We start from the raw sequence: 20,897 nt of genomic DNA, 5'->3' as shown, positions 1-20,897 counted from the left end.
TTGGCATTTTGCTACCTCCATACCTTGTAGGGGTAATATTTATCACAAGTTTTCACCTAAGAGGATTTATATTCACCGAAATTCATTTGTTTTGTTTATTGTGTCGTTAATTTAGAACATTTTTTTTTTTTTTGGGGGGGGGGGGGGGGGTTGAAGTGTATTGGTGTGTTTGACTGACTGAAAGTGACACCTGGATGTCTGGGTTACTGCAAGATATACAATGTCATTAGAGGTTGTTTCACATTATTTTATAGAGCTAAGTAGTTAAGTACAAAATACTAGTGACAGTTATTATTTTTAATAACTACAAATATACAGTTAGTGTTTTTTAATCAAGTTTATTGTAGGAAAAAAAAAATTCCTATGACTTTAGTTGAAATGATGGAGGCGTCTGAAGGACCCGATTTTGGGGCTTGTGGCTCCCCAGTCGCTGTAACTCTTGTATTGTCCAGGTCTCAAGTAATACTGACGTCCCTTGAAGTTGGGCTCCTCATAGAACATCCAGTAGCCGTCATGGACATGGACTGAGTGGATGTTATGGTGGCGGAATCTCTCATGGACATGAGGACAATCCTCAGTGAACTCCATCATCTGACCTTTGAAATCTTCTTTCTCATAGATATTAATTTGGAAGGAACCTTGGTGCTGTTTTTTATATGGTGTATCAAAATAGGGATAAAAACAAAAAATAACTCATCAAATTTCAAGCAGTCAAATATACAATAATAAAAATGTCACTTAAAGTGATCACTTCAGTGATCTTGTAAGCAGGTACTTGTGGGGTTCCATTACATGTGGTTTTTCTGTTAGGTAAGGGAAGGGTTAACTGTATCTCCCGGGTCTCTTCCTCTGGGACACTTCTGCTGGACTCTACCCTCCTCATATTGCATATACATTTAGGCAGTGCTTTTTTTCTCAGAGAATAGGTGCAGGAACTCCCTACATCCAAGTCACCTGTTGTGTCCACACCTACCCACCTCCAAACACCATTCCTGGGTTCTACTCTCTACCCACCTCCGAGCACCATTCCTTGGTTTCACTCCTTACCCACCTCCGAGCACCATTCCTTGGTTCCACTCCCTACCAACCTCCGAGCACCATTCCTTGGTTCCACTCCCTACTCAACTCTGAGCATCATTCCTTGGTTCCACCCCCTACCCACCTCCGAGCACCATTCCTTGGTTCCACTCCCTACCAACCTCCGAGCACCATTCCTTGGTTCCACTCCCTACTCAACTCTGAGCATCATTCCTTGGTTCCACCCCCTACCCACCTCCAGGCACCATTTCTTGGTTCCACTCCCTACCAACCTCCGAGCACCATTCCTTGGTTCCACTCCCTACTCAACTCTGAGCATCATTCCTTGGTTTCACCCCCTACCCTCCTCCGAGCACCATTCCTTGGTTCCACTCCCTACCCACCTCCGAGCACCATTCCTTGGTTCCACTCCCTACCAACCTCCGAGCACCATTCCTTGGTTCCACTCCCTACTCAACTCTGAGCATCATTCCTTGGTTCCACCCCCTACCCACCTCCGAGCACCATTCCTTGGTTCCACTCCCTACCCACCTCCAAGCACCATTCCTTGGTTCCACCCCCTACCCACCTCCGAGCACCATTCCTTGGTTCCACTCCCTACCCACCTCCGAGCACCATTGCTTGGTTCCACTCCCTACCCACCTCCGAGCACCATTCCTTGGTTCCACTCCCTACCCACCTCCGAGCACCATACATTTGTTCCAGTCCCTACTCACCTCCGAGCACCATTCCTTGGCTCCACTCCCTACCCACCTCTGAGCACCATTCCTTGGTTCCACTCCCTACCCACCCCCGAGCACCATTCCTTGGTTCCACTCCCTACCCACATCTGAGCACTGTTCCTTGGTTCCACTTCCTACCAACCTCCGAGCACCATTCCTTAGTTCCACCCCCTACTCATCTCTCAGTAATGGATACAGAACCAACTATCAATTTGTGGTGCTAAGTAATTTGTATATGATAGGAAGTAAAATAGATCCCCTGTAGCCAGCAACAATGGAACTCCCCCAGCAACAATAGACTCTGAACAGCTAGCAACAATAGACCCCTCCCTCAACAGTTGATGTCTCTCTGGTGGTTTTACAGTAGCATAAGAGCCCCCCAGAAACAATAGATCCCCTACCAGTGACAACTGACCTCCCCAGAAACAACATACCCTCTCCCTGTAAAAATAGATCCCCCCCGGAAACAATTGATCCCCCAGCAACTAGCATTAATAGACCCTCCAGTACACCCCAGCACCCCTTGCCATTACATACATTCAGAGCTGGAGGTGCCGGAACTGCGTTCCCCCGCATTCCTGCTGAAAAAAAGCCCTGCATTTAGGAAGGAGACTCTACCTAGAGGAGTTCCAGCCACATGGGAAGCAAGCAAGGCTGATTGCTGAGATGTAACCCGATCCTCCAGCAACCACCCGAGGGCTCTTCTCCTCTCTGACAACATGCCTGGGGCTGCTGAGACCTCTAGTCCTCCCTGCAGAACACCAGCTCTGAAGAGCTGCTACTGTGAGCAGTTGCCTTATGAGTTCATGTGAAATCTCCATTAATAGCTGTAAAATATTGTAATTATGAATATATTTCAACTAGCTTTGTATCTATGTAACAGAGCCTCCAAGAAGGTTAGGTTAAGCAGACAGGACGGTGCCTAAGCTTGTGTATACAAGCAATGGAGATCCAAACCTTATTGTTTTACACATACTGGGCCAGATTCACAAAGAGATACGACGGCGTATCTCCTGATACGCCGTCGTATCTCTGAGATACGACGGTCGGATCTATGCGACTGATTCATAAGAATCAGTTACGCATAGATCTCCCTTAGATCCGACAGATGTAAGTGACTTACACCGTCGGATCTTAGACTGCAATCTTCCGCTGTCCGCTAGGTGGCGCTTTGTGTTTTACTTGCGACGAATATGCAAATGAGGAGATACGCCGATTCAGATTCTTTTTTACGTTGTTTGCGTTCGGCTTTTTCCGGCGGATAGTTACCCCTGCTATATGAGGGGTAGCTAATGTTAAGTATGGCCGTCATTCCCACGCCGAGTTTCAAATTTTTACGTCGTTTGCGTAAGTCGGTCGCGAATACGGATGGCCGGAATTTACGTTGCTGCCGAAAACAATGACGTCCTAGCGACGTCATTTGGAGCATGCGCCTGATTTAAATTGTACACTCCCCCTAGCCGCGGAATTTGAATTCCGCCGGGGGAGTTACGATCCGCCGGCACAAGTTTGGAGGTAAGTGCTTTGTGAATACTGCACTAGCCTTGCAAAATTGCGCCGACGGATCGTAAATCACATAGATTACGCGGATCTAAAGATCCGCTAATCTATGTGAATCTAGCCCACTCACTTCAAAGGATCCCATGCTGGGATATGCAATGAATGGAGGCCAACCTGTAATCAATACTTAACTTCCCAGGAAAATTCAAGTATATCTCCTGCTCAGAAGCATTAAAGGGGGCTGACTTCTGCAAAGTATAGGAATTGGAGATGTAGCCAGTCCTGAACCAGCAATAGGTAAGCCTTCCAATCAAAAGCCAAGCTATGCCAACCAATGAGACATCAGCCTGCAGTGATATACCCAGACTAGATGGGAGACATGGACATTTAGCGCTCCCTGAGTCCCTTCCACGTGTACAGTATTAAAGCCCCTTATGGTACATTTTAAGATGTACCAATCGTTTTCTTTGTTCTCCTTTCTTTCCCGTTTATCTCTCACTGTCCTAATTTTGTATTGTTTCCCCCCATCCCTCTCTCTAGCCATATTTTTTGTTCTCTTATTCTTTCTCTCCTTTTTCTGATCGGCCAACTTAGGTATTCTTGATCAAGGTCATCTTTTGAAAAAAATGCAATATTTTTTACTTTTTGCTATAATAAATATCCCCCAAAAATATATAAAAAAAATGTTTTTTTCCTCAGTTTATGCCGATACGTATTCTTCTACATATTTTTGGTAAAAAAATGGCAATAAGCGTTTATTAGTTGGTTTACGCAAAATTTATAGCGTTTACAAAATAGGGGATAATTTTATTGCATTTTTATTAATTCTTTTTTTTTTACTACTAATGGCGGCGATCAGCGATTTTTTTCGTGACTGCGACATTATGGCGGACACTTCGGACAACTTTGACACATTTTTGGGACCATTTAAAATGCATTGTTTACTGTGAAAATTACAATTGCAGTTTGGGAGTTAACCACTAGGGGGCGCTGAAGGGGTTATGTGTGACCTCATTTGTGTTTCTAACTGTAGGGGGGTGTGGCTGTAGGTGTGACGTCATCGATTGTGTTTCCCTATAAAAGGGATCACACGATTGATGAAGCTGCCACAGTGAAGCACGGGGAAGCCGTGTTTACACACAGCTCTCCCCAGTCTTCAGCTCCGGGGACCGATCGCGGGACTCCACCGGCGATCAGGTCTGCGGGTCCCGCGGTCACAGTCACGGAGCTTCGGACCCATGGCTGGGCACTTAAAGAGGACGTACATGTACATGCTTGTGCCCAGCCGTGCCATTCTGCCAACGTAAATGTGCAGGAGGCGGTCCTTAAGTGGTTAAAGGTTTTTCTTTTATTACATTTTTTGTTATTTTATTTTTCTGATGTGGATTTGGATGTGAATCTTTTGGGGATTTCAGTGTTTTATGTCTTAGAATTTTTACGAATTAAATTTGAGCTTTTTTACACTATGCGGAGTTGCTCTCCCCATTTTTTCCTTTTTTTCTCCCATGTTTGGAGCCCATCTGTCTAGTGACAGCTGAACCTCTCTCTCCCCATTTCATCATTGGAACTGGATTAGAGTCAGCAATCTGGGAGCTGACCCATAGAGTCTCCTATCACGAAGATCAATGCCTAGCACAAGCAGGAATTTCAACCGTGACAACGACCAGATTGGGCAATCGGCCTATCATGCATATGTGACCCACCGCCGTATGATGTTTTTGGGTCCACTCCATCCGTTAAGGGTATTTTATCCTCTTCCTTGTGTTTATGGGAATTGCATCTTTGAGGGGAAACGTTCCATGCTGACTCTACAGGGATTGTGTCATCACTTTTGATATTTGTTGTTCATCTATGGACACTTATAGAATCACATTGGAGAGTGTTTATACTGTTTATACTATTTATGGTGTAATCCTAGATCACCTTAAGGGTGTACTTTTTTTAATTGCTTTTTTCATATTTTCACTATTTAGAACTCATATCATTGTGAGTTCCTCACTGGTGCTGCACTTTTATATTTTCTTTTATGGTCTTAGTTTTTCTAACATGTCCTAACACTTATTGGTTGCTTCACAGGCATTAACATGTTAGGTTGCCTAAACATATTGATCTGAGAACTTTTCTAATTGCTAGGGCAACTGAATTCTTTAATCTATATTGCACACTGTTATATTACCTGGGGGCTCAGACGACAAGAGCTAATGGAGTCATTGTAGCCCATCCATTGCTGGAAGTCAGGATACTCTCCTCTATGGAGGAAGTACTGGTGTCCTTTGTAGTTGGGGAGCTCATACAGGATCCAGTTCCCACTTTCCACACGGATGGAGTTGCAGCGTCTGAAGTATGAGGACAGGTCGGGACATTCAGAGTGACACTCATAGCAGCGACCCTGGAAGTTCTTGTCCTCGTAGAAGAAGATCTGTGGAATTAAAAAAAAAATAGTTAAGTAAACTATAAAATAAATATTACTACTTGATCTTATTATCATATGTACAGTTACTCAAAGTGGATCTGTACAATAGACATGGGAACGTTTACTGTTATGTGGGATAAAACCTGTATAAAGCAGTCATTGACTGTTTTTGACTGACATTTTTCTATAGATGCTCCTCAGGGTAGTGAACCCTATAGCCGACTGCTGCTATCTGAGATGAAGCGTGAACCCAAGATCTCCTAGGGCATGGAGCCTAAGACCCAGCTTTGTGTTCACCAGAGCCTCTAGTGGTGAGGATGGCCTTCGCCGCAGATGGGCCCAGGTCGCGACCCCTGGGATCCCCTAGGTCGCGCTCCACACCGGATCACCAGATCAATCCGTCCGAATCCATCCCTCGCATGCGTCGTAATGATTTGACGTATGCGCACGGAATTCCGCGGGATTTTGATCTCATGGTTAGTACAACCATGAGATCAAAATCCGCCAGAGGATTTATCCGCGGAAACGGACCTCTGGACCGTTTCCGCGGATAAATCCTCTCGTGTGTACTAGGCCTATCAGATTGTCCCCTATATTTTCATAGTCTTAATATCAGAGAGAATCAACTTTACCCAGAAAGACCCTGTCACTTTGCTGATGATTTGAAAGTGCTTTTTGACCTCTACGCAAAGGAAATCTAAAGATCTGGTGAATGTGCATCTATAACATTTGGTGACGGGGATCATCAGTGGATTAAAAATTATAACGTGCACGTTATCAATTATAACGTGCACATTTGACTTCTTTTTCTTTAGGGTCAATACATCTGGTGAGTGGTATTATTTATCACTGTGGTTGGAGTTGTATGAAAAGATTGTAAAAAGTTGTATTCCCGATGCTGCAATTGGGTTAACAGATGATCCAAACAAATGTTCTTATGTAAGATATTTTAATTTGTCACGTCACATGTAGCCAGGTGACAAGTGCACCCCGTAGGGGTCAGGGATGCTCCTCAGGGTAGTGAACCCTATAGCCGACTACTGCTATCTGAGAGGAAGCGTGAACCCAAGATCGCCTAGGGCGTGGAGCCTAAGACCCAGCTTTGTGTTCACCAGAGCCTCTAGTGGTGAGGATGGCCTTCGCGGCAGCTGGGCCCAGGTCGCGACCCCTGGGATCCCCTAGGTCGCGCTCCACAGAGAGAGAGGGGAAGCAGCAAGCAGGACAAACGGAAGTGATGGGTAAGCCGAGGTCAGGGCAACAGGCAGACAGGGTAACCGAGAGACAGGCAAAAGATCAAGGGCACAGGCAAACAGGAGAAGTCAGGGACGAGCCAAAAAAGGTACACACAGAGGTAATCGTAGCACACTGCAGACAGGAACTTAAACAAACAACACTGTTGAACAGCACTGCAGGCCTGTAGTGCAACAGTTAATATAGACTTCCTGGGATGGCCTGGGTGGGGCCATACAGGAAGTAGAGGAGATAAGAAGGTAACCAGAACAGAGTCAGGCCTCTTAATGGACAGATGGAAACAGGTAAGCTGCCAGACTATTGCATATCCATGACATAATTGTTGTACAATTACCGTACTGTACAATGTGTTTTATCCAAAAGGATATCATCAAGGCTTCCCGATAACGTCCCATGGGACGAAACACATTTGGAGGAGCTCTGACTCATGGGCGGGTAGCAGGTTTTTATGTGCGTTATTTTGCTAGCTTTTATGTTCATTGCTTTTGCTTCATTTATTATTTTTTATTAATAAATGCGATTGCTACACTATCAGATTGTCCCCTATATTTTCATAGTCTTAATATCAGAGAGAATCAACTTTACCCAGAAAGACCCTGTCACTTTGCTGATGATTTGAAAGTGCTTTTTGACCTTTACGCAAAGGAAATCTAAAGATCTGGTGAATGTGCATCTATAACATTTGGTGACGGGGGTCATCAGTGGATTATCAATTATAACGTGCACGTTATCAATTATAACGTGCACATTTGACTTCTTTTTCTTTAGGGTCAATACATCTGGTGAGTGGTATTATTTATCACTGTGGTTGCAGTTATATGAAAAGATTGTAAAAAGTTGTATTCCCGATGCTGCAATTGGGTTAATTAGGAGTTTCATCTTTTGGTGCCGAAACTCTGGTTCACATATTTTGGCTACTTTCTTTCCTCAAATGACTCTACTATGACACAGTTGGGGGTACACTAAATGTTTGCTTGCTGTAAAAGGTCCTGTGAGGGATTAATATTTTTTCTAAGTTGCCATTGACCTCTGTACATTACTGAGACCACACTGTTTCCAGTAACCCCTGGGGGTTTGGGGCCCTCAAGTTCCTCTGTTTCCTCCTCTTTGGTTATAGACTTTGGCCTTGTATCTGTAGCCTGTCTGAACCTCATTGGCTCTGCCATGTGGCAAAGGTCCCCAGTACTGTGAAGGCTTCATCAAATGGGAGGTCAATCAGCCACAGTTTTAGGACCCCCTAACAATGGAGGTCAATGGAGGAACCCTGGTTGAGAATGGCTGTCCCAGAGGCTTCTTCCTACATGAAAGCAACCTGACTTGAGTCCTTATACAGTGGAACCTCGGATTGCGAGTAATGCGGTTAACGAGCGTTTCGCAATATAAGCACTGTATTTTTTAAAATCCTATCTCGGTTTGCGAGTGTTGTCTTGCAAAACAAGCAGGATTCAAGCCAAAGCGATGTGCAGTACCGCGTTTGGCCTGAGGTGGGGGGAGCGCGGGAGTTCGGCGCCGTTCGGAGCAGTTTAGAAAATTATCGGAAAGAATCGGAAATACGATGGTCCAGAGCCTTTCCGAGGTTTGCCGAGGTCAGCTGAGCTGTCCTCTGGCCTTTTCGTGTGTTCCCGGCACCTCCCACCTCTGGTCACATGCGGTATTGCATGCCATTGAAGTCAATGCGAAACAAATAATTTTTGTTTCCATTGACTTCAATGGGGAAACTCGCTTTAATATCTGAGTGCTTTGGATTACGAGCATTCTCCGGATTATGCTCGTAATCCGAGGTTCCACTCTAATTCACATATACCATTTGAGGGTGTGAGTGTAAACCCACTGTGGATCAGGGATGGACTGGCCATTGGGACTACAGGGAGTTTCCCAGTGGGCCGATGGCTCAGTGGGTCGGCTTCAGTGACAGCGGACCGCCTCCCACCTCCGCTCCTCTGTCTCTCCCCACAGCGCTAACCTCCTCTCCCTCCCCACAGCACTCACCTGGGGGGAACAAAGAAGCAGGGGGAGGAGCAGAGGAGCAGGGGGGACGACAGAGGAGCATGACAGCTGACTCAACAGCTATGGCCTGGGAGTTTCTCACTTCTGTCTAATCTTGTCCCATAAGGAGGGGCACCGAACTGATTCTTTGTCCCAGGTGAAATAATGTCTAGCTTCCCCACTGGTACTGCCTATAAGGCCCCGTACAGACGACCGAACATGTCTGCTAAAACAGGTCCGCGGACCAGTTTCAGCAGACATGTTCGGTCGTCTGTACAGCCGAGCGGACAGGATTCCAGCATACATTTGCCCGCTGGGCCTTTTTCCAGCGGGCAAATATTCCTAAACATGTTTAGAAACAGCCCGCTGGAATCCTGTCCGTCGGACATGTTCGGTCGTCTGTACAGACCTACCGTACATGTCCGAGCGGCCGCCATCCCTCGCATGCGTCGAATGACTTCGACGCATGCGTGGAAGCATTGAACTGGCAGGGCCGCGCACGTCGCCGTCGCGGCGACGGCGTGGCCTCGTCGCCGCGTATCGAGTACGCGCGGATTTCTGTATGATGGTGTGTACAGCCATCATACAGAAATCTCCGGGCAGACATGTACGCTGAAAACGGTCCGGCGGACCGTTTTCATCGTACATGTTTGCCCGTGTGTACAAGGCCTTAGAGTACCAGTACCAGCCGTTCTACTCTAAGGCTACGTACACACGACCGGATCTATCCGCTGAAACTGGTCCGATGGACCAGTCCCAGCGGACAGATCCGGTCGTGTGTAGGCCCGAGCGGGCAATTGTCCGGCGGATTGGACAGTTTCCAGCGGATAAAAATTTCTTAGCATGCTAAGAAATCTGTTAGCTGGAAACCTGTTCGGTCGTCTGTACAGACTCACCAGACACGTCCGACCGACCACCATCCCTCGCATGCGTCGTACTGATTCGACGCATGCGTGGAAGCTTTGAACTTCAAGGCCGCCCATGTCGCCGCGTCATCGTCACGGCGACGGCGCGGCCACGTCCCCGCGTATTGTTTAAGCGCGGATTTCTGTCTGATGGTGTGTACAAACATCAGACAGAAATCTCCGGGCGGACATGTCCGCTGAAAACGGTCCAGGGGACCGTTTTCAGCGGACTGTCCGTCCGTGTGTACGGGGCCTAAGGCTTCATTTCCATGGACGTTTTTACAGCCTTTTTTACAGCTTAAAAACGCCTGTCCACGTTTTTTTTTGAGCTGGAGCTCAAAAACGCAGCGGTAGCGTTGTTGCGCGTTTTTGAGCGTTTTTTTACGTCTGGTGTATTTACAGCTCTGGAGCTTCAGAACGCACTGGTCCTGGTTTTTTTTTGCAGCTTAAAAACGGCTCAGCCATCGACAGCTCAAAAACGTCATGGTGGGCATGAGGCCATAGACTAACATGGAGAGCCGTTTTTAAGCTGCAAAAAACGCTCAGAAAAGTGGCTGTAAAAACGTCCAAAAACGTCCATGGAAATGAAGCCTAATAAATAGAACAGCTAGTGGCTAGTGAAGGGGGAAAGGGGGCTTGGGTGGCCGGGGGGGTGCGGGAGTTGTCCGGCCGCCATGGGAGAGACCTGTCAAAGTGGGCCAGTCTGGATGAAGTCCAGGGCCAAATTTCTGTACCAGTCCAGCCCTGCTGTGGATTCAGTGCCAACATCCCATTCTGCCCCTGTGCCACTCTTATCTCATACCAGAGTTATGTTAATAATTTCTTACCTTTCCCATTTTGCTTGGTTTGTCAATGTGCTGCTCTTAGTCTGCACTGGTAAATGAGAGGGGGGAACGGCCTATATATACGCCCTGCACAAGTGCTCACGTCGTGGTTTTGCCCAGTAATCAGCAAAGCTATTGACCACTCAGCTATACATTGATCATTGTTTATGTTGCTATTGTCTGTATCCTTTTGTTTGCATTTGTACCCATATGCCTAAACCTAACTAAAACAAAAAAAAAAAAAAATGTTTTTTTCAGCTCCTAGTCACATGAATGAGCTGAACTGTGCATATGTGAATGGGCTGAAATCTATGTATAGGTGACTGGCATGTACAAGTGCCATCTGTAGACCTCGATGTGCCACCAACACAAAACGGATTGCTGAGGGAAGAGGTTCCGCTCTGAAAATGTGACACAATACATCATGCCCGGTCATGGTAAATGGTCAGCATATATATATTTTTTTAAAATGCCATTCAATTGATTTCTTATTGTAACGAGATACAGAGCCTTGAAAAAAGTATTCATATCCCTTAAAACTTTTCACATTTTGTCATGTCACAACCAAAAACGTAAATGTATTTTATTGGGATTTTATGTGAGAGACCAACACAAAGTGGCACATAATTGTGAAGCGGAAGAAAAATGATAAATGGTTTTCAATTTTTTACAAATAAATATGTGAAAAGTGTGGGGGGTACATTTGTATGGCGCCCCCCGGAGTCAATACTTTGTAGAACCGCCTTTCTCTGCAATTACAGCTGCAAGTCTTTTTGGGGATGTCTCTACCAGCTTTGCACATCTAGAGAGGGACATTTCTTCCCATTCTTCTTTGCAAAATATCTCAAGTTCTGTCAGATTGGATGGAGAGCGTCTGTGATCAGCAATTTTCAAGTCTTGCCACAGATTCTCAATGGGATTTAGGTCTGGACTGTGACTTCTAACACATGAATATACTTTGATCTAAACATTCCATTGTAGCTCTGGCTGTATGTTTAGGGTCATTGTCCTGCTGGAAGGTGAACCTCCCCCAAGTCTTTTGCAGACTATTAGGCCTCGTACAGACGAGCGGACATGTCCGATGAAAACGGTCCGCGGACCGTTTTCATCGGACATGTCCGCTGGGATCATTTGGTCTGATGGCTGTACACACCATCAGACCAAATTCCCGGCGGACAGACGACGCGGTGACGACGCGGCGACGATGACGCGGCGACGTGCGTGAACCCGGAAGTTCAATGCTTCCACGAATGCTCGAATCACTTCGACGCCATGCGCGGGTTCTCGGGCCAGTGGACATGTCCGATGAGTCGTACTGACCGTCGGACATGTCCGACGGACAGGCTTCCAGCGGACATGTTTCTAAGCATACTAAGAAACATTTGTCCGCTGGAAACCTGTCCGGTCGGCCGGAAAATTGTCCGGTCGGCCCTACACACGACCGAACATGTCCGCGGAAACTGGTCCGACGGACCAGTTTCTGCGGACATGTTCGGTCGTGTGTACGAGGCCTTAAAGGTTTTATTTCTAAGATTGCCCTCCAGACATCTTCCCATCAACTCTGACCAGCTTTTCTGTCCCTGCTAAGGAAAATCATCCCCACAACATGATGCTGCCACCACCATGTTTCACAGTGGGGATGGTGTGTTCAGGGTGATGTGCAGTGTTAGTTTTCCATCACACACTTAGCCAGATTCAGGTAGTGTTACGCCGGTGTATCAGTAGATACGCCGTCGTAACTCTGAATCTAGGCCGTCGTATATTTAAGTGTATGCTCAAACTGAGAAACGCTTAAATGTTGCTAAGATACGACCGGTGTAAGTCTCCTACGCTGTCGTATCTTAGCTGCATATTTACGCTGGCCGCTAGGGGCGTGTACGCTGATTTATGTCTAGAATATGTAAATCAGCAAGATACGCCTATTCACGAACGTACGCACGGTCGTCGCAGTAAAGATACGCCGTTTACGCAAGGCGTTTACAGGCGTAAAGATAAACCACCAAAAAGATGGCGCAGCCAATGTTAAGTATGGACGTCGGGACAGCGTCAAATTTTTCACGTTTTACGTTGTTTGAATAAGTCGTCCGTGAATGGGGCTGAACGTAGGTTACGTTCACGTCGAAAGCATTGACTATTTGCAACGTGATTTGGAGCATGCGCACTGGGATACGTCCACGGACGGCGCATGCGCCGTTCGTTCAAAGCGTCAATTACGTGGGGTCACAAATCATTTACATAAAACACGCCCACCTCTTACACATTTGAATTAGGCGGACTTACTCCGGCCAATTTACGCTACGCCGCCGCAACTTACGGAGCAAGTGCTTTGTGAATACTGCACTTGCCTCTCTAACTTGCGGCGGTGTAACGTAAATAACATACACTACGCCCGCATAAAGTTAAGCCACCCTACCTGAATCTGGCTAATGTTTTGCTTTCAGGCCTAAAAGAAAAATAGCTGGTCTCATCTGACCAGATCATCTTCTTCCACATGTTTGTTGTGTCCCCCACATGGCTTCTCACAAGAAAATTGCAAACGGACTTCTTATGTCTTTCTTTCACCAATGTCTTTCTTCTTGTCACTCTTCCATAAAGGGCAGATTTGTGGAGAGACCACTAATAGTTGTCCTGTGGACAGATTCTCCCACCTGAGCTGTGGATCTCTGCAGCTCCTCCAGAGTTACCATGGGCCTCTTGGCTGCTTCTCTGATGAATGTTCTCCTTTCCCGGCCCGGTCAGTTTAGGTGGACGGCAATGTCTTGGTAGGTTTGGAGTTGTGCCATACTCTCCATTTTCGAATGATGGATTGAACAGAAGCTCCGTGAGATGTTCAAAGCTTGGGAGATTTTTTTATAACCTAACCCAGCTTTAAACTTCTCCACACAGTGGTAGTGCATCCATAAGGGCGCAAAGGCGCAGAACCCTCTATGACCAATAGATAGATTAATGCATTAAATTAATCTATCTTTGGCCGCCGCTGCCACCCCCTATTCAGGTGCCCGGTCCATTTTCAGGGGCCTGATAACAAAGGCGGGGGGCGTTTTTGAAGTACCTGATTAGAGACATAGGGCCAGATTCACAGCAGTAATACGCCGTGGTATCTACTGATACGCCGGCGTATTTTCAAATTTGCCACGACGTATCTTGATTTGGAATCCTCAAACAGGACAGGTGTACGGCTTTGTACGCCTTCGGATCGTAGGTGTAATTTTCCGGCGGCCGCTGGGTGGAGTTTGCGTAGTTTTCCAGCGTCGGGTATGCAAATTAGCTGTTTACGGCGATCCACGAAGGTACGCGCGTTCGTCGCATTCTCTGACGTGGGTTTTTCGCGTCGTAAAGTTAAGAGTGCTATTTAGATGGTATAAAATTACACCATCCATGTTAAAGTATGGCCGTCGTTCCCGCGTCAAATTTTAAATATTTTTTTTTTGCATAAGACGTCCGGGAATACGAAAGTACGTTACGCACGTCGCCGTTCAAAAAACCCGTCGGGGCGCCGTCATTTCACGCAAAACACGGCGGGAAATTTCCAAACGGAGCATGCGCAGAACGTTCAGCGCGGGAACGCGCCTAATTTAAATGGTACACGCCCCATTTGAATTGGGCGGGCTTGCGCCGGACAGATTTACGTTACGCCGCCGCAAGTTTACAGGCAAGTGCTTTGTGAATCAGGCACTTACGCTGAAAACTTGCGGCGGCGTAACGTAAAGGGGATACGTTACGCTGCCGTAATTATTCCTGAATCTGGCCCCAAGGCTCTAATAAGCGTCAAAAAATGTTTGGCACTCGCAGTTCACACAGGTGTGTTAGAACAGCGAATGAATATGATGGACACAGTGGCAGCATTTGATGGCACAGTGGCTGAATTTGATGGACACAGTGGCTGCGTTTGATGGGCACAGTGGCTGCATTTGATAGGCACAGTGCCTTCATTTGATGGGCACAGTGGCAGCGTTTGATGGGCACAGTTGCAGCATTTGATGGGCACAGTGGCAGCATTTGATAGGCACAGTGGCTGCGTTTGATGGGCATAGTTGCTGCGTTTGATGGACACAGTGGCTGCATTTGATGGGCACAGTGGCTGCGTTTGATGGGCACAGTGGCTGCGTTTAATGGACACAGTGGCTGCATTTGATGGGCACAGTAGCAGCACTTGATGGGCACAGTAGCAGCACTTGATGGGCACAGTAGCAACACTCAATGGGCACAGTGGCAGCATTTGATGGGCACAGTGGCTGCAATTGATGGGCACAGTGGCTGCGTTTGATGGCACAGTGGCTATGTTTATGATGGACACAGAGGCTGAGTTTGATGGCACAGTGGCTGTAATTATACTGAGATTAAATTACACACAGGGGGACTCTATTTACTAATTAGGTGACTTCTGAAGGCAATTGGTTCCACTAGATTTTAGTTGGGGGTATCAGAGTAAAGGGGGCTGAATACAAATGTACCCCCCACACTTTTCACATATTTATTTGTAAAAAATATTGAAAACTATTTCTCATTTTCCTTCCACTTCACAATTATGTGCCACTTTGTGTTGGTCTATCACATAAAACCCCAATAAAATACGTTTACTTTTTTTGGTTGTAACATGACAAAATGTGGAAAATGTCAAGGGGTATGAATACTTTTTCAAGGCACTGTAGAACTGTGTTAGGGTTTAACGAGCCAACCTTCCTAAATCCCCACTTTCATGACCAGGCAATTTTCTTTTTGCTCTACGGCACTGCTTTACTTTAACTGAACACTGCACAGTCTTGCAGTCTTGCAACACTGTACCCAAACAAAATGTATGTCCTTTTTTTAGTGGTATTTGATCACCTCTGCGGTTTCAATTTTTTGTGCTATAAACAAAAAAAGACAATTTAGAAAAAAAGCAATATTTTTTACTTTCTGCCAATAAAAAACTGCAAAAATTTGAATTTCTTCATGAATTTAGGCCAATGTGTATTCTGCTACATGTTTTTGGTAACAAAAAAAAAAATCAAAGTAAGCGTATATTGAGTTTTAATTCGACCAGAACATGCAGCCAATGGCTGCAGCACTGATCTGTGTATTCTGAAGAAGTCCCACCTGTCAGAATACAATAGCACAGTGGGGGAGATCCTTGCATCTACATTGCTTGTGTGGGAGCAGAGATCTGTCAGGTTTTTGTTCATTCAACCCACTTACAAAAATATCACGGTGTATACCTTGCTTAACTCTCAGGACAAAGGACTTGAAACCACAACCCCCTTCCCCAGTGATATAACTACGAGGGGGCTGACCGCACCAGGGAGACAGCCACCAGAGGGGTCTCCAATCCTGGAAATAGCCCACTAAGCAGAGCAGGTCGGAGTCCCAGGCTGTGATTGTGCCTCAGCAGCCTCACTACACACAGCTAGTAAAAAGGAGCCCATGGGCTGCGGCAAGGTGAAAGTCTGGTGTAGTTTTTTTGAGGGGGTGGGAGAGTCTCCTGGTGTTGTATGATGGGGAGCCCCCTATCTCTCTCGCCCCTCCTTTCTCTCTTACCCCCTCTCTCTCTCACCTCCCCATTCTCTCACCCCCTCTCTCTCTCTTTCACCCCCTCTCTCTCTTACCCCCTCTCTTTCTCTCTCTCTCACCCCCTCTTTCGGACCCTCTCTCTCACCTTCTCTTTCTCTCACTCTCTCTCTCAACCCCCTCTCTCTCTCACCCCCTCTCTCGCTCTCTTTCTCAACCCCCACTCTCTCTCTCTCACCTCTCTCTCTTACCTCCCTCTCTCACCCCATTCTCTCTCCCCCTCTTCTTCTTATCCCCCTATCTTTCTCACCCCTTTCCTCTCTCTCCCTTCCCTTCTCTCTCTCACCCCACTTCCCCATCTCTCTCTCTTTCTCTCTCACATCCCCCTTTCTCCCACCCTCCCTCTGTTTCTCTCACTCCCCTCTCTCTCACCCCCTCTCTCTCACCTTCCCCTCTCTCACCCTCTCTCCCCCACTTTCCCCTCTCTCTCTCTCTCTCTCTCTCACATCTCCCTCTCTCTCACCTCCTACCTCTGTTTCTCTCACTCCCCTCTCTCTCTGTAATTGGCTCCTGGCGCCGTAATGCGTTCCACGCTTGACCACAATGCGGCGACCGCGCGATGACGTCACTGCCCGGCGTCACGTGAGTTCGAGCCTGAATTGCGGAAGTGCCGAGTGCCATACACACGCCATACACAATACACACGCTGTTCTATTATTGTCAGCCGTAGCCGACCACGCTACAAACGAAACAATACCATCAATCCCCAAGCTGCAGACCTTGCTTTTACTCCATGCTGCCATTGCTGGGGACACCCTAAAAGTTATCTTCCTCCAGGACACCCTACACTACGGAATCCCATTGCTGCTAAGATACTACAATGCTCATCCTCTGCAAACGGATAAGTAGCATTTACTTCTATTGTACTACTCTAGAATTACCTGCTTCATATATTGCTTCTATCAAGTACTATATTTACATCTGGCTTACTGAGTACTAACCTATTGCTTGGGATTACTGTGTCTTCAGTTGTTCACTGTGGAATATCTTAAAGGGACGAACACTCTCAACTCAGCTGAGCTATACTTGCCTCTCTTATGCAAATATTACTTGCTTACAGTATTCCTATTTTCCTACGTGCTTGACATACGTTGTTAAATGAAATTGGGCTTAGGCCCTAAATTACTGAACATGTTCGCTTTAACCTTTTTATGCTAAGGGTAGAAGGTATTTTATATTCTTGCTCTCTTGGTGGCCTAATGCATTTCTCTAAAATGTAAAGGTGATATGATGTAGAGAACCCCCAAACTCCTGTTCTCAGATTGGAGAGACGCCTGGGCTCCCGTACTGATAATCACCTGCATAGGGAAGTGCATTGGAATCTTAACGTGCCTTGTATTCTTTCTACGCTAGTGGTGGGAGTCATGTTGCAATACCTCCATCCTTAGTAGCTCAACACATTCCTATATGTGAGAGAGATGATGTAGTGAACTCCAAAACTCCCGTTGTATATATTTATTTTCAGCCCTTTTTTTCTCTACATCTGCTCAAAGTGCTGAATTTTAAAGCTTGCCTGAGAATTCAGAAAAAAAGGGGACAGAGAGCTAAAGTTGCACGCTGCATGCCTCAATAAGGAGAGCTCTGAGATCTGATTGGAGGAAAGGGACACACCCCCTCCACACAGGAACAGAGCTGAGGCTGTCAATCAGCCGGAGGCCCCTCCCCTGTCACCAGGAAAACTTGTCAGAAGTGATTCATGCTGATAGCATAGGAATTAAATAGCAAACCAAAGTGACACTTATGCTTTTTACACACGATCGGAAATTCCAACAAGATAACTGTGGATTTTTTCTGATGGAATGTTGGCTTAAACTTGTGTTGCATACACACGGTCACACAAATCTTGTTGGAAATTCCAGGCGCCAAGAACGCGGTAACGTACAAGATGTACGACAAGCCGAGATCAATGAAGTTCAATAGGCAGTTTGGCTCTTCTGCTTGATTCTGAGCATGCATGTTTTTTACCGCATCGGAATTGCATACAGATGAGCGGATTTTCCGATCTGAATTTTTTTCCGTCGGAAAAATAGAGAACCTGCTCTCAATCTTTTGTTGGTGAAAATTCCGACAGCAAAAGTCCGATGGAGCCTACACACGGTTGGAATTTCCGACCAAAAGCTCACATCAGACTTTTCTTGTCGGAATTTCCGTGTGTACTCGTCATTAGTGCTCATAACTGAGTACGCCCTATAGAGAGATATGCTTTGTTCATATTTCATGTCTGAGGTTTATAACCAGGTTAAGTTGGCTTTCGATTTCTTATTGTCACCAATATATGTCACTGGTATCACTAGTCATAGTATGAGATTTTACAAATCAAAACTAAGTTATGAATAGTTATATTTCTTTCAGAAAATCCAGAAGGAGGTTTATGCCACTGATGCATGCTGGGAATGATAAAAATATTTGGGACAGGCCACGTGCTTGCTCTCTTTGCCTGGACTGAGGCCTAGGGGGCTGCTGCTAGATGGAGCTCTGCTGTTAGGCCCAATAGCCTGTTTTGGGGCCTAAAGTGTGCTGAAGTGGTCCTGAAGCTGTCCTGCCCGGTCTGGAGGAGGCTGCACCAAGAAGGAGACCCAGGAGAGGACCTTTCCTGAGAGCCAAGAAGAAGGCTGATCTTTTAGAAGGGCCTGACTCAAGGGGACTCGATTAGAGAATGCACTGAAATTTAGGAATGTGCTTATAGTGTTGCCAGGTCTGTTAAAATGACAAAACCGGGGACAGACTTGGTCCGGGGACAGTGTCCTCAATCCGGGGACTGTCCCCTGAAACCGGGGATGTCTGGTCACCCTACCCTAACCCCCACCTCCTTAACCATTCTGCAATAAAACGCTAGAAAGATAATCATGACTGCCACCCAATATCTTTCTCGGCCCCAATTTTAACCATGGACTAAGCCCTGGAGAAAAATACTAGCCCACCCCTGGCCTCTGGAGGTGCTATTCTGCCTTTGGGGTGTCAGAGGTGTTCTACATATATCTAAGGAAGCGCAAACTTGAGAATATGTGAGAAAAACAATCCCGTCACTGTGGAAGTAGCATCACTCGACGGGAGTCTCCTATGGAGGCGCATTAATTGCGGCTTTTTTTTTCTGTATCGTCGGAGCGAGATGGATCTACATTTCTGGACTTTTTCCTTTTTTAATAAAGGACTTGTCCCAAACTGGCTCTGTTTTGTTTGTTTTTTCATTTTTGACACTTTTTTGGGTGAAATTGTAGGGGTACAATGTACCCTGTTACCAATTCACATGGGGGGTTGGGATCTGGGGGTTCCAGATTCCGATAAGCCCCCTGCCAGCAGACCCCCACACCCACCAGGCAAGGGTTGTGGGGATGAGGCCCTTGTCCCCATCAACATGGGGACATGGTGCTTTGGGGTCCAGAACCCAAAGCATCTTCCCCCCGTTGAGGGCATGTGGTCTGGTACAGTTCAGGAGGGGGGCGCTCTCTTTTCCTCCCTCTTTTCCTGCGGCCTGCCAGGTTGCATGCTCGGATAAGGGTCTGGTATGGATTTTTGAGGGGACTCTTACAGCATTTTTTTTATTTTGGCACAGGGTTTCCCTTAAAATCCACACCAGACCTGAAGGTTCTGGTATGGATTTCGAGGGGGACCCCTACGCCATTTAAAAAAAATGGTGAAGGGTCCCCGTTAATATCCATACCAGACCTGAAGGCCTGGTATGGAATTTGGGGGGACCCCCACGCATTTTTTTTTTTTAATTTTTGTTCAGGGTTCCCCTTAATATTCATACCAGACCCAAAGGGCCTGGTAATGGACTGGGGGGAACCCATGCCGTTTGTTTCAATGAATTGTATCTGTAATGCCGGGACCCAACAATTCATTAAAGCCGCGATCAGTTTTAAATTCCTTTTTTCCCTTTAGAAATATAATTTTGCTACAGGGACTGTTCTAAACACGGAAACATTTTCACTTTACAGGCATACTATAGACACCCCAAGGTATTTAAAGGAATATTTCACTTTTATTGCTTTCACTTTAGGCATTATTAAAATCACTGCTCCCGAAAAATCTGCCTTTTTTAAAATGTTGTTTTGCATTGATACATGTCCCCTGGGGCAGGACCCGGGTCCCCAAACACTTTTTATGACGATACCATGCATATAAGCCTTTAAAATTAGCACTTTTGATTTTATATGTTCGTGTCCCATAGACTTTTACAGTGTTCGTGAGTTCGAACAAATTTTTTGCCTGTTCGCAAGTTCTGGTGCGAACCGAACCGGGGGGTTGTTCAGCTCATCTTTAATTACAGCACCCAGCATCACTGAATGGCTGGTTTTCTTGAATGTGCGCACGGGGAACATTATGTTTGGACTTATACTCTCCAGGTCTCATGTAATACTGACATCCCCTGTAGTTGGGCCCCTTATAAAACATCTAGTAGCCACCATGGACATGGCAAGAATGAATGTCGAGGTAGCGGAATCTCTCATTGATATGAGGCCAATCCTCATTGAATTGCATCATACAATTTTAGTAAATCTCCTCCAGTATGTACAGTATATAGAGTAAGCAACCAACTTATTCTGTATGAAATAAATCAAAAGGTGATTTTATGATGGAGTTGGACATCCAGTGTACAGTATATTCTCATGTAGATGATTGTGTCTCTGACTAAGAGTGGCTTTTGACTGGTTGCACTTTACTCATCGAAAATCTACATCACATTAATTAAAGACAAACAGAAAAAAAT

At 46.1% G+C, this 20,897-nt stretch overlaps 1 protein-coding gene across 1 annotated transcript; it reads right to left on the bottom strand.

Annotated features, from left to right (window-relative positions):
- Positions 1-322: 322 nt before the first annotated feature.
- On the bottom strand, positions 323-10,746 carry LOC120924623 (gamma-crystallin-3-like). Its single transcript, XM_040335618.1, has 3 exons — positions 10,643-10,746; positions 5,437-5,679; positions 323-645 (listed from the first exon to the last, which is right to left on the bottom strand). The coding sequence occupies exons 1-3, from the start codon at positions 10,649-10,651 to the stop codon at positions 370-372; spliced, it is 528 nt and encodes a 175-aa protein (XP_040191552.1). The 5' UTR covers positions 10,652-10,746; the 3' UTR covers positions 323-369.
- Between the last annotated feature and the right edge of the window lie 10,151 nt (positions 10,747-20,897).

Source organism: Rana temporaria, chromosome 1 (genome assembly GCF_905171775.1).
Source record: "Rana temporaria chromosome 1, aRanTem1.1, whole genome shotgun sequence".
In the NCBI taxonomy this organism is placed as follows: Eukaryota; Metazoa; Chordata; class Amphibia; order Anura; family Ranidae; genus Rana; species Rana temporaria.
This window is presented reverse-complemented; position numbering and strand designations above follow the sequence as displayed.

Coding starts and splice junctions, on each gene's coding strand:
- LOC120924623 (XM_040335618.1), bottom strand. Junction 646..5,436: donor CTTGTCGTCTGAGCCCCCAG/GTAATATAACAG, acceptor TATAAAAAACAG/CACCAAGGTTCCTTCCAAAT.